The following is a 17,055-nucleotide window of genomic DNA, read 5'->3' on the forward strand; positions in this document are numbered from 1 at the left end:
AAGGAAATACTGTCTGAACCTTTATTGGAACCCTTTTTCTAACCAGGCTAACAACTCAAATACCCCAGGAAGACTAAAGAATACAGTATGCATTTTGATGGAGAGCAAAGGGGGGTTTACAGTGAAGTCAAATGAACAGATGCAGCGGTGCCATTTGGTAAGGAATTGACCAACAGGGGAGAAAACAAAGACATTATTTTCCTCGCGGCTTTTCTCACATCTTTACTTTTGTACTCAATCTTTTCATTCCCTGGGTTTCAAAGAGGGACAGCTGCCCCCAGGCCGGTGAGGTTCAGGGTGTTGTTCTCTAGGCAATAGCCCAAAAGTTGGGATGCTTGACCACGAAGCTGTTGCTATGACAGCGGATGTACCAGTGCTTCGGAGACCCTCCCAGTCATGTGCAAACTTCCAGGTAGCAGCAAAACTCATGAGCATTATTTATGCCCTGGTAAAGAGCTAATAAAACCCCACAGGACACTAAAGGGCAAAGTCTTCACTTAGGCACCGGAATCCGTCCCTTTCTCAAACAGATATCCTGAGAGCCCCGAGGCTGAGCGCCGCGCAGCTCCTGGCCAGCTCTGCGGAGCAGCCCGGCGCTGGGCACTCGCCTGCTGACACCGGAGCCGTATCCACCCTCTGCCAGCCCGGGCAGCTCTGCAGGTGAAGAGGACAATGGCTCTGGTGTCGGTGGAGTGACACTGGCACCGATTGTGAATTTTAGCTTTTTCAAAGCTGGGGGAGGATGCCTGCAGCGAGCTCCAGCTTGTGACAGAGAGGACAGGAGAGACTTCCCCAGTCCTGGCCTGGCCTGGCCGCCTTTCCTGAGCTCGCGCCTGGGCAAAGCTACTGGTTCTGTCACAAAGCTTGGGGAAGGGGGCAAAGTAGGACATGGCACGAGGATGAGGGTCTCAGGATGGGGCAGGGTGGACATCCTTGCTTCCTGGCAGAGACCACAGCACTTCAACCCTATCCCTCTCCTCACATCAATGAAAGGGTGACAAGTCCCCCCTTTCCCCAGTAACTAGAGAGCCGAGATGGGGTGAGTGGTGGGAGATCAGAGATCGCTGGGATCTCTGACAATCCAAGGAGCTCTACCTACGTGGCGTGGAGGAGGAAGAGCAGGGTTATTCCTCTGCCACAGCTGGTCTGTTGCCTTTGAACACCCAGCACCTTTCCAGGGGGTTGTGATTTGTCAATAGAAGCTGGTCCAAGAAGATGGAGGATTTTCCCCTGCCTTGCTCATCTCCATCTAAATGAGGTTCCTCCCTAAATCACTGGGGATTGAGCTCTAAATGAACCTAATTTGTCTGCCAGATGCCTCCATGCCAGCAGGTGACAGCCTCAGTAATTCACCTCTCTGATAACCTCTCTCCAATGAGAACATTGGAACATGAGAACAAGGCAACACCTCAAAGGCTCCTACCTTTGTGGACCCAACGGCAAGACCCAATATCTTTTTTTAAGTAATGCTCAATAAATAGAAGAAATAAATATTAAATAGAAGCTAAATCCTCTCAGCCTGTTCAATATATGTGCAATGCATAGCAAAATAACAGTGATTGGCTGTTGCAGACATTTGGTCCAAATTCAGTCCCCCAAAACAACAAAAACATTGAGAAAAGTTGCAGTCAACATAAAGAAATGCTCAGCTAAGTGCTGTAACCCATGAAGAAAAGAAGTAACAAAATAGTGCTTTAAAATATCCCTTATCTTCAGCAAACCTGCGGAGATTGTGTTGGGTTTTCTGGAGCCTGGCTGGGGTTGGGAGAGGTGGGATGAGCCTCGCTTGGTGTGACAAACCCAGAGCCAAGGCAGGTCCAGGGAGTGGGGAGAGGTGACAGCACGACTCTGGGGTTGGGGACATTTGGGAGTGGGTGTTGTGATGTGTGCTCTGCCAGGGAAAGGAAACTGGGGCACTTGTGGGATGAAAACAAACTCGTGGGTGGGAAAGAGCCTCTGTGTTTACGGAAAGCAAAACCCGCTGAGATAGGGCTTCCAAAAAATGGCTGAGAGATTTTCCTGAAGCCTTGAGGCTGCGGCTGGCCCTGGGCATCCCTCGTGCAGCCGACCACAGGTGAGCAGCGATTCACCAACACCAAAATGACCAAGTTGCCTTTCCACAGGTGAATGCTGCTCTTTGCAGAAAGCACCAGCAGCAACCTGAGACACTGGACGCAGAGAAAACAATCCATAAAAGCAATGAACGAGTGAAACAACCTTAAAAAAAAGCACTGGCAAAAGGCACAGAGACAGAAAAGCTCACGGGCTTCACACAAACCAACAGAAAACCCAGCTGTCCACTGACAGGGAGGGTGATGTTCCAGGTTGTACTAAAAATTTTAAATAAGTTAAAAAATAAATACCACCACTGAGGAAAACGTATATGCACATGTGCACATATACACGTACACACACAGACTTGGTTAGGTCCTGTCACCAGAGGCTGGATTTTGCAAGCATCTTCAGCACGGATCACACTCTCACGGTCTCGTTTCTTTAGTTTTTCCATGGGTGGGTCATTGCGCAGCGGTAAACACGGCAGGGGAGTCCTAGCGACGGCATCCTCCCAGGGAAACCAGCGGTGCCTGTGCAGAGCAGCTCAGTTTCGGGTTGTGCGCTGGCTGCGGAGCCAAGGGAAACAGCAGCAGTGGCCAGCTGGCACCCGGCCGGTGCGAGCACGGGCCGGGAGGAGACTTCCCCTTGCAGCACCACAAACGCCCTGCTGCTCAGCTGGTTGGCGAGAAGACCCTCGCTGTCACCTCCGTGAGGTCCTAGGCCCATTTCTGTGGTCACATCCATTGCGTTCCTGCACAAATCTAATGAGAAACCCTGGATTTTAATATGGGAACACAGACGGCTCTGCCCTGCGTGCCTCTGTCCGTCACACGCTCTCCGCCCTGCTCCAGAGAGCACAGACAAAGGGACACGTTGGCTGCAGGAGCGACCGTCACTCCTCCAGCCGCCTCATCGAGAGGGGCCAGTGCTGTAAACCTTTACACAAGAACAATGGCATGGATACATTCAAACAAACAAATAGATCCAAAAATAACTTATTGTTTGGGAAAAAAAAAAAAAGAAGATAATAAATAAATACTGGTAACAGTGACCACCTGCATCCATTCTGACATAGAATTAAAAATAACAATAATAATAAATAAATAAATAAATAAATTACAAGGTTTACTCCAACGCAAGTCTGCTCGGGAATCCCCAGGAGCGTTTAGCTGCCACGGACTGTCCAAGCAGAGGCAGTCCTTGAAGCAGGGATCAGCCGGACAGGTCCGCGAGCTGCTGCTGTCAGCCCCCGCAGAGTCATCCCCCGTCCCACGGTCGGTTAGTGCTGCTGACCCTGATGCGGTGCTTCAACCATCCATCCCCAGACACAAGGAACTCAAGTCAGTATTGTGTTTGATATTTACACCAGTTGCACAAAGCCCCTCTTTTCTTTTCTTTCCTAGTTTTTCACCTCCTGACTTGCTGTTTCCTTGCAACAGATTCATGTGTGCGTTAGGGGGTGTTAAGGAGCATGAGGCTACATTTGAAGTGGTAGGTCTGGGGTTTGGGCTCCCAGCACTGCCTTGGGGTCTTCTCGGGGAGCAGAAGGATGGGGCGTTTCAGTATCAGACTGGGAGAGACTCTTTGGGGAAGAAGTGTGAGGTTTTCAGCCCTTTACAAGAAAGGGAGGTCACTGCAGAAGATGGCCAAGGGGCTGCTGCCAGGGCCAGCACAGCAGGGGAAGCAGTGGCCCTCCAGGGCTTTGATCCCTCAAGCACAGCCCTAGAGCGTTTGCTCAGCCCTACCAGGAACACTTTTCTCTGTGTCCTACAAAGCAGCCTCCCAGGAGACAGACACATGTCCCCACCAAGCCACTGACCACACCAGTGCCCAACGCTCAGCCTTGGCCACCCTCATCCTCACATTACCTGCAGAGAGCAAGGCGGGGGATGAGGGGCTGGGAAAAGGGAGGGCTGTGGGGGTTGAAGGCACAGGACAAGGGGGACCAGCAGTAGGAAGGATACTGGGAAAAAGGGATACCTGGCATAAAACTTCCCCTCGTACCACCCTGGTGGAAATACACCCCATGCTGATGTGCTTTCCAAGAGAGGACAGGTTTCTGTGCTTGCTAAGGCGATCATCCAGCTCCCTCAGACACCACATGGCCCTTGGCCCTCCTCCACTGGCGGCTTTGCCCCTTTACAGCTGCCAGCGGGCTGGGGTACTGTAGGTAACTCTTTAGTTGGCAGGGGGTTGCATTTCTTTCAAGCCCCTCTCCTCCTCCACCAGATGCTGGCCCCACTTAGCCCTTTCTGTGACACTTAAACGACACACCTCCTTGACTCATTAAGCCCAAACTCGTTAATAATCATGCAGGATGGAAGGGGAGGGTATGGAAAAAGGGAGGGAGGGAAGTCTTAAAGCCAAATTAGCGTCTCTATGCACCCAGGTGTTGTAAGAGAAAGAAACTCCTCAGCACCAGCTCAGCCTGTGCTGGGAGAAGCCTTTGTTACCCTGCAAACACAGTAATTGCGCAGGCAGCTGGGCTGGCAGGCCTGGCAGGGAGACAAAACCCCGGGGCCCAGGGCTGCCCAGGCAGGCAGGGCCCTCCCGCCGCTGCCCGCGGCTTCTTGGAAAACCAGGCAATTAGTGGGGGGTCCTTTCTGCCCCCCTGCACTGCTCCATCCTCCCAGTGACAAACTGGGCACAAGGGCATCCAGGCCCTGAGACAGAGCAGCTAACCCTGCCTCAGGGGAGCCTGAGGGTCTCAAGGAGAAATGATTTCCTGAAATCCTCCTGGCGCTGCTTAAAAACTGCTGCCTGTTATGAGGAAGGGGGATGAGGGTCCCCTGGCTCAAGCAGTGTCTTTTAAAAACCCATGTGCTCTCCCTACACCCCACAGCTAGGCCATCTCTGTCTCTCCTTACAGTCCCAGCAGCACTGCACACCAAGGGCAAGGCTCCCTTCTGAAAAACCTAAACCCAAACTGCCAGATAGTTCCTCCGAGAAGGGAACCCCCCAGCCCCTATCTCCCACGCCTTGGCCTGACCCTCAGCACACAGTGTGGCACCAGCTCCCCTCTCCCTTGTACGCCACTGGCCCCCCATCTACTTCAGACCTCAGCAGTTTGTTTGCAAGCAAGTCGCAGTGCTGGGGGGAATAAAACAACCCGGCGAAAGATGATGCATACCTGGTAGGAAAGGGCAGGAGAAAGAGAGGGAATGTGTTTTTTTTTTTCCCAGGAATTACGTCAGGAGGGATTTCTAGACTTCTATTTATAGCAGGGACTGGCTGACCAGCAATAAATAAATGTTCTCTCATGGGAGAGGCTTGGGCAGAAACTCTGGAGGAGAGACCCAAGGGACCTGATATTTGCCTTGGTGGGGACAGGTCACTCCCACTCATCACCAAAGCTTCCCAGCAAATTCCTCCCTAACCGGGTCTCTCCCTCCAACAGAAATTAATTTGCTGTTTCCTGGTTTGGCAGAAGGGCAAGGAGCTGAATTCTTTCCTTTGGACCAGCTGGTAGTGCTTTGGAGAGTGGCAGCGATGGGCAGACGGGGCCGTCAGGGAGGATGGAGCAGGCCTGTCTGACAGAGCCTCTGTGAAGCACCGAGCCTTCCGCCAGCCCTGGCCTGGGGAGCTGGGCCCGATCCACCCACTCCGAGACGTGCCGAGGGGGCTGCACCGGGCGCACGAGGGCTCCTACTCCGGACCGGGGAAGGGGGACCCGGCGCTGCCACCGCATCAGTACTGGGGATGATTGCTATCGATGGCCAGGTAGGTGGGAAGGAAGCGGAGAATGCCAGGAATTTGGAGGCGACGCCAGCACACGAGCCGGTCCGCGGCACTCCCTAGCGCCGCAGGCTGTCGGAGCTGCCGCCTGAGTCAGAGCTCCTGCTCCTGCTGCGGCTGCTCCTGGGGCCCGAACTCCGACTGCGGCTCCTGCCCTCGGCGCTGCTGCTGCTCCAGCTTCGGCTCCGGCTCGTCCGGTAGCTGGAGTAGCTCCGGCTCCGGCTCGGGGAGCGGCTGAAGCTGCTGTACCAGGAGGAGTAGCTGCTGGCGCTGCTGGAGGAGGAGGGACTGGGGCGGTAGTAGGGGATGGGGCGTTTGCGGGCGCTGTGGGGACAGAGAGACACGGGTTACCAGCAACACAAGGGCGGATTTACTGCCAAAATCTCCACAAAGCACTGTTTACTCTGCACACACTCCCCCAAAACGTGACTGTTTAAAAGAAAAAAAGAGATCAGGTTGCTGACAGGCCTTGGGATTCAAACCACCCACTCCCACAGCCCTGGGGAATGTCCCAGGCACCAAGTCTGAGGCTGGGCTCTGCTCGGTCTTGTCCCAGAGAGCCCTCAGTGTGAAGGTTAGAGTCCATATTTGACTCTCAGCAGTGTGGGACATTTACCACAGGAGAGGGTGAAACAAAAAGCCTGTGGGGGATGCTCCTGACACGTGATGGGTGAGTCCCTGCTCTGACTTCATCTGCCTTTTGGATTCAGCTGTTGTAAATGAGACCCGCCTGCCCCATCCTCACTCTGCCTGTAGCTGGCAATCCCCAAGCTTTAGGAGGGGCAGAAGGGCCTGCTCATCAGGACCCGGGAAACGGGTCTTCTCCTGTAGAAACGTCCACTGGCAAGTGCTGGGACCAAGGACAGCCCACATCCCCCTGGGGAGTGCCAGCTGAGCCTGCCTCCCAACCATGGGGCTGCATGGCCTTACCTGGTGATGCGCCGAGCTTCGAGGTGGCTGGGAGAGTCTCTCCTGCGTTTCCTCAGGGGTGAATAGGACCGTCGCCGCCGCTGCCGGTCACGTTCCCTGTGCGACTCCTTCTCACTGGAGCTGTACTTGTGCTCTCGCTCACGGTCTCTGGGGAAGGCACAGGTTGGAAACAGTCACTGCTGGGTTGTTGTGGGGTAGGTTTTGGATGTGGAGGCACAGGTGAGCGGAGGACACTCAGCTCCAAAAGGGACCACTCTAACCAAAGTGGCACCAGCCCTGCACACACTCACTGAGCTGGACAAAGGGACACTCAACTGGCTGGACAGATGGACACCTGCTAATTGCATTTGGGGTTTCAGCAGTGTCTCCTGGTGGTCCTGTGCTGCCAAGCTAAGATGGCTTCCACATACCTGTGTCTGTGGATACACTCTGTACTTATCTCTGCTAAAATTGCTCTTGCTGGCCGTGCCGCAGAGGCAGGGAGAACAACTCTGCCAGCAGCCCCCATGTAAGTGGAGGGCCCTTGGTATCCCTGCAGGGCTGTGCGGCTCCACACAGCTCGTCAGGAGTGCTGGTGTTGCTATGGTTTTCTCTTTTGTTAAATTCCCATACACGTCAGCACAGGCCCTTCTGTGGAGTGTAGCTGACTTCATACACCCTGCTCAATGCCATCTGCAGAGCAACATGTTACAGGTCAAGGGCCTGATCCTTGAACGCAGGAAATGTTCTCCTATACCAGCACAGGGATTGACACAGACTGCAAGAATCAGACCCTGGGAATGTAACAGTTCAAGGGTGCAAAATGTTCACAGCAGCAGAGATGTTACCAGAAATACCTGCCCAAAGGCATCTCTAGGGCTGAGCTATGAGATGTGTGTTTTCTATGGTGTGTGAAGGGAGCAGACTTGCCTGGACTGTATTTCCCTCTGTAAGGCTGTGTGAGTGCCACCACGAGGGTACCTGGCATCTGCCCATGCAGCAGGGGCACTTCCCAGGGCCTTACTCTTTGGTAGAGCCACGACTCTTGAAAAGTGGGGTCTTTCCCTCCTGCAATAAGATCCCTCTCTTACAAGGGCTGTAGCGGGCTCCTTGGGCGATGAAAGCTGTGGGGAGACCCAACCAGAGCCTAACGCTCTGCCCACCATTTACACGAGCACGATGGAGAGGGGCACTCCCCGGGTTTTTCTATGAGGCATCTCCCACTCGCACGAGGCAAACACCACCAAGCAGCCATCTGCGTGCTCTCGACTGCGTCGTGTGTTCCCGCAGGAGCTCAGAGCGGAGGAACAGGCACTTCACCTGCCACATACTCTGTCTGTGAGATTCTATGATGCTTCAAAGCCAGGGATAAAGCAGGTCTCCTTCCCAAAAACCTACCCCTAAAGTGCTTTGTGTGAAATTCCCCTGAATCAATGCAGGGCAGTCCCTGGCTATAGGAAATCTGCTTTTCCCATGAAAAGTGAAAGGTTCATCTCTGGGATCTTCCCTCTGCAACCAGCACCAGCTCTGGGGCAATAAATGGTGAGAAATTTCCACTGGACTGAGAGCCAACATAACATACTGCCATATGCCTTACTCTGTGTCCCCCTGCTCCCTCTCACCCTGGTGCTGAGGACTAAAGCACTCAGTGAGGAAGCTGAGGGAGCAGTCTGGGGCTGGCAGAAGCCAGCAAGTGTGCTGGAGTCCAAACAAGTGATGGAGGCAGTGGGAAAGAAAGAGGCAGCAGATATCACGTGAGGAGACAGCTGTACCTGCTAGGGCTGTAGCGGGAGTAACTGGGGCTCCGACGAGGCCTTGAACTCCTGCTCTCAGGGCTTTTTTTGCAGGATTTGGAAGAGTAGCTGGGGGAACGTGAAGAAGACCTGGGGATAGGCAAGAACCATAAATGAGTTAGAGGTGCTGGAGGGTGATGCTGTACCAGACTCCTCTGAATCTGGCCTCTTGGGGAGTAAGAGGTGCCCCATATTTCAGGGTCTCAGCTCAGCTGCGGGTGGCCAGTTCACCCCAAGCCATGTGGGTCCCTAGGCACCCCCCAAACTCTTACACCTCCTGCTGCAAGGAGCCTGCCAGCCTGCAAGAGTTAGACATTGCCCAGGCTCACAGAGACAGCCATTTTAGCTGGCCTTACCTCTTTCCTGAAGAGCAGGACCTGCTTCGGGAGTACCTGGGAGAGGCCTTGTGGTGTGAGGAGCGGGAGCGGCTGGAGCGGGGGGAGGATCTGCCTGTGCTGGTGTACGACTCGCTGCGGGAGCACGGCCTCAGCGGGGAGCTGTCGGTTGGGGACGGGAGGAAGTTTTGCTTCTTCTCCTCCGAACAGCTGAGACACAAGGACAGGCACCCTCTGTGAACATATATTTGGACAGTCATTGAAGCTGTGACTGAACTGGGACTGGTCCCTGGCTGAGGGGAGCACCATGCTCCAGCCAACAGGTACTCCCATCCTCCCATTCCCCAGCTGGGGAAAAAAAAAGACCTCCCGGCTCCCCAGGCTGCTATTGCAGGAGACCCTGTGTGTGTGGGTCAGAGCCTAGGAGCTCACCCTCCAGACTGTGCCAGGGAAGGGCTGTGGAAGAGGTCTCAGGTGGTGCCCCATGGCCCATACACCAGAGGTGTGTGGTTGGCAGAGCCTGGCTCAGGCCAGCAAGCAGTGCAGGTCCTGGGGAGGGAGCGAGGTGAGAAGTGCTGGAGCGAGGGAAAGCCAGGGCAAGGGCCTGTGCTCCAGCCTGGCTGTGGAGCAGCATGAGTGGGCACTGAGCGGGCACGTCCTGTTGCCTTTGGACAGGGCTGCCTGAATTCCTCCGCTTCCAGAAGTGCCCCGGGTATGAACTGGGGTTAGAGCCCAGCAGCGATGCAGCCTCCCAACAGCCAGGGCCAGCTGCAATCCCAGCTCCACCCATGTGAAGGCAGAGTTATCCCACTGGTGTCACAATGTGAAAAGTATATACAGCCCTAAAATTTTACCCTCTGACTGAAAATCGAGGGCTTTTTCTTCCTAACACCAATTCCCCTGGCTCCCTCTCCTCTCTCATTCAGTGTTCCCGCCCCCAGACCACATCCTGACTCTAACTTTCAGCCTTTAAGATCCGAGGGCCTGAGCTGAAGAGCTCCCTAACACCACTGACTGAGCATAGCCTGGGGTACCAGCCACCGCGCTTCAGCACCTTCAACCCCAACATCACCTGGCAAACCCCCAGGAATGGGAGGTGGTGATGGAACCTGCATCTACTTCCCTCTCCTGATGATGACCTGTGGCACCAGATGGTTGTTTGACTCCTGCCCCAGGCCCTGATGCCCCGTGGCCCCAGCACACAGATCTGCTGTTGCGTTATCCTGCAACCAGCCAGGCACTTGCCCTTCCCTGTGCTCCCCATCTGCAGGAGATACTACCTTGTCACCCAGGACCAGTCCTGAATGAGCTGGGAAGGGGCAGGCTGGATTTGGCTCACTGGACAGGTGAAAGAACAGCCTGTAATGGTTTTAGTGAAGATGAACCCCGCTTCCCTTCCCCACAGTAAACAGAGGGAGAGAATTAGCATGGCAAGCCCCTGATGCACCTTTGAGATTTTGCCCAGAAGCGCCAGCAATTCTTTCCTTTGACATGGTCACACCCAGCTGGGCAGGGATGTGTTCAGGACACAGCTGGACCCAGGGCCAAACGCTGCATTAGCCACATCAATGCCAGAAGAGCCGGCACAGGCGATGCCCAGGGGCGCAATGGCTGAGTTTTCATCTTCCTCCTCAGGTTACAGTATTGGTCATTGCTGGGTTCTGGACTCCAGACTGGCAAGACCGTGGGTCTGATTTATATCTAACTGCCTCCAGACCACAAAAACCTCCCTGCCAGCTCACCACTGCAACTGGCGAGCAGGCAGGAGATACAGAGCAACAACGTACCAGGTATTTGGCTGCCAGCAGCAGCTACTGGTAATCACTGACCTTCGGTCTTGTCCCTGGGCATCTGGAGACAGATTTTCCAAAGCTGTTCCCTTGTTCTGGGAAAAGCAACTGGTGAAGGAATTTCCTGAATCAGAGCTGTTATCGCTGTTGGCCAGTTTGGGCTTCCCGGACGAGAAGGCATGGCCAAAGCCATCATGGACTAGACTTCTTTTCTCCTGGCTGTCCTTTGACCTGGATGAGCTCGTTTGAGTGGAGGGAGGGGAGGAAGTATCGTTTCCTGAGTCATATTCATGATACTCTCCATTCTGGCTGGCTAGGGTGCCAGGCGGGCTGTCTGTTTTGGTAAAGAGGTCAGCAGAAGACCCTGACTGAGAGATCTGAAAGCAAAAAAGCCATTTGGCATTGTTTGAACGGGTTTGGGGGGGATTTTTTTTTGGTTTTACTTTGCTTTTTTTTTTTTTTAATTAAACCCAGAAATTTTACCATCATGATGCACTGAAACAAAAGGAAAGGAAAGAAACAAAGAAAGAAAGAAAGAAAGAAAGAAAGAGAAGAAAGAGGCGAAGAAAACAAAAGCACATATCCCTGAAAGAAATCCACAGTAAGAAGAAACTTCTTTTCCCCCTGCTATGATAACGGGAAGATTTAGAGATCATGCAAAGAGTATCAGCATGCGATTCATGTTAAACAAAGGAGTTCAACAAAGTAAACGGGCAACCAAAGAATCAAAATAGAAAAAAAAAAAAAAAAAGGTATAACAGAGGACAAAGCCCTTATTTAACCTTAAAGAGGGGGAGAAAAAAAAAGGGAGGGGCATATACATATAAAAAACCTACTTAATCCTTGGAAAGAAAACAAAAATGAAACAAAATCTTAAAAGAGTGACTTTTTAAAGCTTCCTTAAAGAGGCTGAATGAATGTCACTGAAATAAACAAAGAAAAATCAAATCAAATCAAGGGCTTCTGTACAAAGTTAAAACTGGCAAATAAACAAGTTTATCACTTTGAAATTAAAAAAAAAAAAGGAAAAAAAAAAAGGAAAAAAAAAAAAGGAAGGGGGAGGGGAAAAAAAGAAAAATCCCTCTGGAAACAAAAGGTATACAGATACTTCTTTATGTGCTTTTTTTCCCCCTGAAGAAGATATAGCTAATGCACTCGAGTGACCTCTAATAAATTCCCTGGTGTCTTGCGGATAGCATCCACTTACCCATCAAGAACTCCTCCTTTAGTAGGTAAGGTGTAAGAAAAAAGGAAGAGCGGGCAACATAAGTCCATCATTAGAGTCTCAAATTACATGAAAAAAACATAAACCCTCTCTTCAATCCACACTGCCAACTGTTCACTTGCCTCCTCTATGCAAATGCCATGACTGCTTTTTGTCTGCTTCCTTGTCTCACTTATTATTCATTTTTGTTTCCTTCTGCTTTAAATTAGGCTGGCCAGACTGTTCCTGGAGGCTGATCGCTTGTGCTGAAACGTCGCAGCTTGCACTAAATCCCCTTGGGTTTCATGGAAGTGACAAAGGGAACTCAAGTGAGGGGAAGAAGTAAAAAAACATTAAGTAGAGGAGGAAAAACATCCCTCCCCGTGCTGCACTGTAGACTCATGGTGAAGGGGATGGCAGCCCTGCTCCTGCCAGCCTCTGTGTGGGGGTTCAGCCATACCCTGGCTGTGGTTCAGTGGGTTGCTGAACCCAGCTGGGTCAGCAAGGACCCCAGACCCTCATAGGCTGCCCTGGGTAGGGCTGTTATCTGGGACCCTGAGCACCAACAAGGGGATTTACATCATTTGAGTGTTTTATGTTAGTGCTAATGTCTGCCCTTGTATGGGGTGAGAATTAGGGCCAAATGTGGACCCAGCACATCTGCACTCCTGTGTGGCCTCCTCCTCTTTCACTCAGATGCTCTGCTCCCCTTATTCCCACCCATAAGGTTTGGTCCAGGGTCCTTAGAGTGCGGACACATAGATGTGGTTCCCTCCCGCTCAGGATCATCCTCCAACACGTTCCCAGCAAGTTGTGCTCCCTCAAACACCTGCACACGTCCCCATGCTGTGCTCCAGGGCACACAGTGCCCCCCCTCTATGCCGTGCTCTCTACGCTGGGGACCTGGGCCGTGCCCTCACAGATCTGGGGTATTCTGAGCCCAGAAAACCACACGGAGGAGACCTTGGTCAGTTGTCACACTGCAGGACCAGGGCCAGTCCCTTGGGAGAGCTTAGCCCTGGGCTGGCTGGCACAGGGACAGGGCTCTTTCTCATCCACAGAGGAGTACAGACCCAGCCTGTGCCACCATTCACATGGAGCTCCTTCATCCCATGGTGCCTTCACATCCACCCTCCCGCCCTGGCATCTGATCTGTGTCCCTTGAAGGTGGGGGTGGTGGTGTTGCTCTCGACCTAGTTCAAGCGGTGCTAACTGGGACAGGGACGGCTGTCTCAGACACATGTGCTGATCCAGCAGCCACTGAAACCAGAGCAGAGCTACCAACACACAGAACGGCTCTCTGCACATGGTCTGCGGAATGATGACTGCCCACAACATCCTCATGCTCTGAAAACACCTGCTGTTGGAGGATCTCCAAGTACTCCCTATGTTGCTAGAGAGATATTACTACCTCTGGGATAAGGGACAGAGGGACAGGAATTAGTTCATTCCAGCAAATCCATACTGGAGCTGGGCACTCCCCCATGCCCACCCCATACTAACTTCTAAGCCATGCTCAGTCCTAACTCGGAGGCATCGAGAGCCCCAGCAGCAGATGTGGGAAATAAAGTGATCCCTCTTCACTAGCCAACTTGCACCTTCCATGCAGAAGCCCTGGGCAGAGCAGAAACGTCTCCTAAATGTTCCCAGCTAGGAATGAGCGGAGACACAGATTGCAAGTCCTCATTTCAGCATCTGGTACTGCTTCTTGCTACTTCTCAGCTCTAGCACTTCTCTACCAGTCCTTAATTACTCCGGTAGAAAATGAAATGTCAAAGGAGCATAAGAGAGCAGGTATCCAGCTCTGGTTTTCACCAGTTCTTTCTGAAACCCTATGCCACATAGAGAGCCCTGAAAGAACTGCCTCCTTGCTATGAACCACTGCACTCTCCCCACCACATCCCAGAAGATACAGGATTGCTCTTTCAAATATGGCACCAGATATTTTTTTAAAAGGTGGATTATTGTTTGCATTAGATCTGAACCTTAATCAAGAATCAACCAGCTTTTGACCACCTTTTATTGACAGGCATAAAACCAGTACATGAGATACTCCAGGGCTACAGATGTAGGAAAGGCCTGGAGTAGGCATGGGGCTGCTCTGAGGGACACTGACCCCAGCATCACACAAACACTTGGCTTCTTTTCCCCAGTCTAAACCAAAAGGCTTTTATTTCTGCCAAGAAATACAGCAGTGTCTTGGCATTTTGAAACAGCTTTTAAGACTGCCGCTGGGACCTGGGGTGCATGCTTTTGCTTTGCCTTTGCTGAAGTCTACCTTCAGAGTAGAAACTGTTGTCAGCACATCACCAAAATCTGTCAAATGACCAGGAGATCAACAAGCTTCTCTGTAGCTCAACATCTGTGGTAGCAGCACTCTGGGAAGAAGCAACATGTGGATATTGATGAAATACAGAGCCCACTGTCCTTGTGAGAGCTTGAGGGTCTGGCTGGGGCAAGGCAGGTGCCATGGGGACACACAGCAGCTTCCCAGCCCTGACCACCTCAGGGCACCAGGCTGTAGCCAGTAGCGTGCCATGGGCTCTGGGAGAGATTTCTGTCCTGCAGCCAGAGGCAGGACAAGTCTCAAGGTGCTCAACTTGCCTGTCTGCTCAGACAAATTCTCCATCTGATGACTTTGGGTTTGCTTCTGGTCCCATTTTACTGCTTCTGAAAGGCATGCTAGCCACATGAGATGGAAACAAAGTGCCACATCTGAAAACACTGTGTGGAGTGCAATTGAATTCTAATGGCTTTTTATTTTTCCAGGGTGTCTTATAAGAGCCTGCTCTTTCATGAATCTAATTTTCTCTATGCGAACATTTGGATTTTCTTCCCCCCTCTCTAATAAGTAATTAAATAATCTCAGTGAACTTTGCTTCCTCCAGCTTTCAGCAGGGGACCTACTGCTGCCCTCAAGGGAAACCAAGATATATATTTATTGGATTTTTTTTGTTTCAAATCATTATTTAATCAAGATGAAGGGGGAGTAGAAATGAGGCTCTCACTCATACTCCAGACTGTAATTTGGAGTGCAATCCTAGACCAAGAGGCAGCACAGTCTAATGGGTTACAAAAATACAATCACTACTCGTCTTCCAATTAAACTGAACAAGTCCATTTACTGTGCTGCAAACAGCCCTGAGGCAGGAGATGACTATACATTTTCTCAGCCATAAGGCGACTGAGACCCATCAACAAGCAGCATGGCACAGCCGCACTTGGAGGATTTCTTTCTTGGGTCTTTTTTCTCTTGTTTTGCAACTCACTTCAAAGTGGAGTTAATTTCCTTTTCAGAGGTGCATAATGTCTCCCTTTCCCTATTTTTCTGTGCATTGTGATAATGAAAGGAATAAAAAAAAAAAAACTTGTGCCAATGACCCCGGCAAGCCTTGCTCTCAGCAAGGGCCCGGCGGACATCTGCCGAGGAGCTGCTGGCACAGGGAGCAGCACCTGCTGAGAGGGGCTGCTCAGGGACTGGGCTGTGTGCCTGCTCGGGAGTACCTCCCTCTTCCAGAGCAGGGGCTCGGGGGGAGACCTTCAACTCTGCTGATGATTTGCCCCAGCTGAAAAGCCAACCTCTTATTAATGTAGCACCAAAAAAATAGCAGTGCTGTACGAGTACAACATAAACCCTTTTTTCACAACTATGAATCCCTGACTCAAGGAATATTGAGTGAAAAATACAATATTTTTTTTTTTCCCCCGCATGGAGAGTTCAGAGGGAAGCTTCTTCTACCACAAGGGCTAAGCTAAGTTTAGGACCACAGAGGCAACGGCACAACTGTCCCTGCAAGGTCTGGTCTTGGGTTATTTGGGGCTGGATGGCAACACTGCTGAGCAGCCTGGCTCACAGATCTGGTGCTGTGGTAAATTCCTGCAAATGCCAGGGAAAGATTTGTTCCTTTGCAAAGATCTTTTCAGCCTGCTGGGTGCAGCCAGTATTATGTGACACAGACCGGGGTGTCCCCCTCTCTGCTCAGGCCAGGCTGGAACTACTTGGGAGCAAGGGTTTGCCTTCCACCACCTCCTTTGGTACCTGGTGTAGAGCACAGCCCTTGAATGGCTGCACACATCCCTCCTTCACCCCAGGCTGCTGGTCTCCCTGAGCTGTGAATTTACTGGGCAATAACCAGGGGTAACCTCTGTCTCCTGACTGGGAGGGGAAAAAGAAAAAGCAAAAAAAAAGAACAACTTCCATATCTATGGAAGGCTTTGCCTTTCTGCTCTTAACAGGCCCTGTTTGTTGTCAGAAACATGCTGCCTAACAGTTAAAAGAATAGCTTTTCCTGTGTAAACCAAAACCCAGGCTAGAAAACAGTGAGCAACAGCAAGCCAGTATGGAGGTCTGCTATAAGGTTTCCTGGGCCCTCCTGTACACGCTGTCCCAGCCCTTGCACAGTATTTCCCCACTTCTGCCTTTTGCAGACGCATAAGCACAAAAATAAACAGCATCATTTGGAACAACTGTACCCCACCGAGACTCACTGAAAAATCTGGCTCAAGTCTGTGTTAATTTGTGACATTGTAAATGAGTTTCAGTGGAAGTAAAGGAGCTGGCAAGGAAAGCATATGCAGCGTGCAGTTATCTTCATCAGGTACAAGAAAGGCAATTAGATTCATACCCTGCAGGTATTTATATTGCACTGCTCAACTGAAAGCACAGTGGCATGTAATACATCTGTGTCAGTGTGGAATAAAGTGTCTACAGTGGGTTTAGGGTATTCTGTTCAGAAATAAACGCTGCGTATTACCCACAGTTTCTCTGCATGCTGAGGCACAGACCCACAATCCTATTCTCAATAGGTGGCTATTGCAGCTACGTGGGATTAAAGGGAGAATGAGAGGGTGAAGCTTGGAAATTCACTGCCAAAAGGAAAAGCAGCAGGGAACTTCGGGGTGTGTGTGCACGAGTGAATGTGTGCATGCATCAACTTAACGTACAAAGGCAAGAGGGAAAGAAGCGGCAAAGTAGATGCATGGGCAGGGCATTATCTTGTAGGTTTTATCCCTCATAAATTACAGGTAGACCTAGTTAGAAATTGTGGCTGTTGCAGTAGAAAGGAAGGAAAACAAACCTGGGGGGTGGGGGTGGCAGAATTTACCACAAAGTGCTTCACATTTTCAGAAGAAAAAGAATATAGAATAGAAATTGGCTTAAAAAGCAAAATCTTTGGTTTGGAAGTACTATAGCATTACCCCACAGGAGTTTGTGTATTGCCTCTCTGGGTCTC

General features: G+C 51.4%; 1 protein-coding gene across 2 annotated transcripts in view; it reads right to left on the reverse strand.

Annotated features, from left to right (window-relative positions):
* The window catches only part of SRRM4 (serine/arginine repetitive matrix 4), a 50,124-nt gene continuing 33,069 nt past the window's right edge, over nucleotides 1–17,055 (reverse strand). For both annotated transcript variants that reach the window (XM_074920720.1, XM_074920719.1), the window contains exons 9-13: nucleotides 10,657–10,994; nucleotides 8,849–9,061; nucleotides 8,472–8,582; nucleotides 6,721–6,867; nucleotides 1–6,114 (exon numbers count right to left, since the gene is read on the reverse strand). In XM_074920720.1, the coding sequence (XP_074776821.1) occupies nucleotides 5,850–6,114; nucleotides 6,721–6,867; nucleotides 8,472–8,582; nucleotides 8,849–9,061; nucleotides 10,657–10,994 (1,074 nt within the window). In that variant the 3' untranslated portion in view covers nucleotides 1–5,849. The remainder of the gene's footprint in view (nucleotides 6,115–6,720; nucleotides 6,868–8,471; nucleotides 8,583–8,848; nucleotides 9,062–10,656; nucleotides 10,995–17,055) is intronic.

The sequence above is a fragment of the Athene noctua genome, chromosome 17 (assembly GCF_965140245.1).
Source record: "Athene noctua chromosome 17, bAthNoc1.hap1.1, whole genome shotgun sequence".
Classification (NCBI taxonomy): domain Eukaryota; kingdom Metazoa; phylum Chordata; class Aves; order Strigiformes; family Strigidae; genus Athene; species Athene noctua.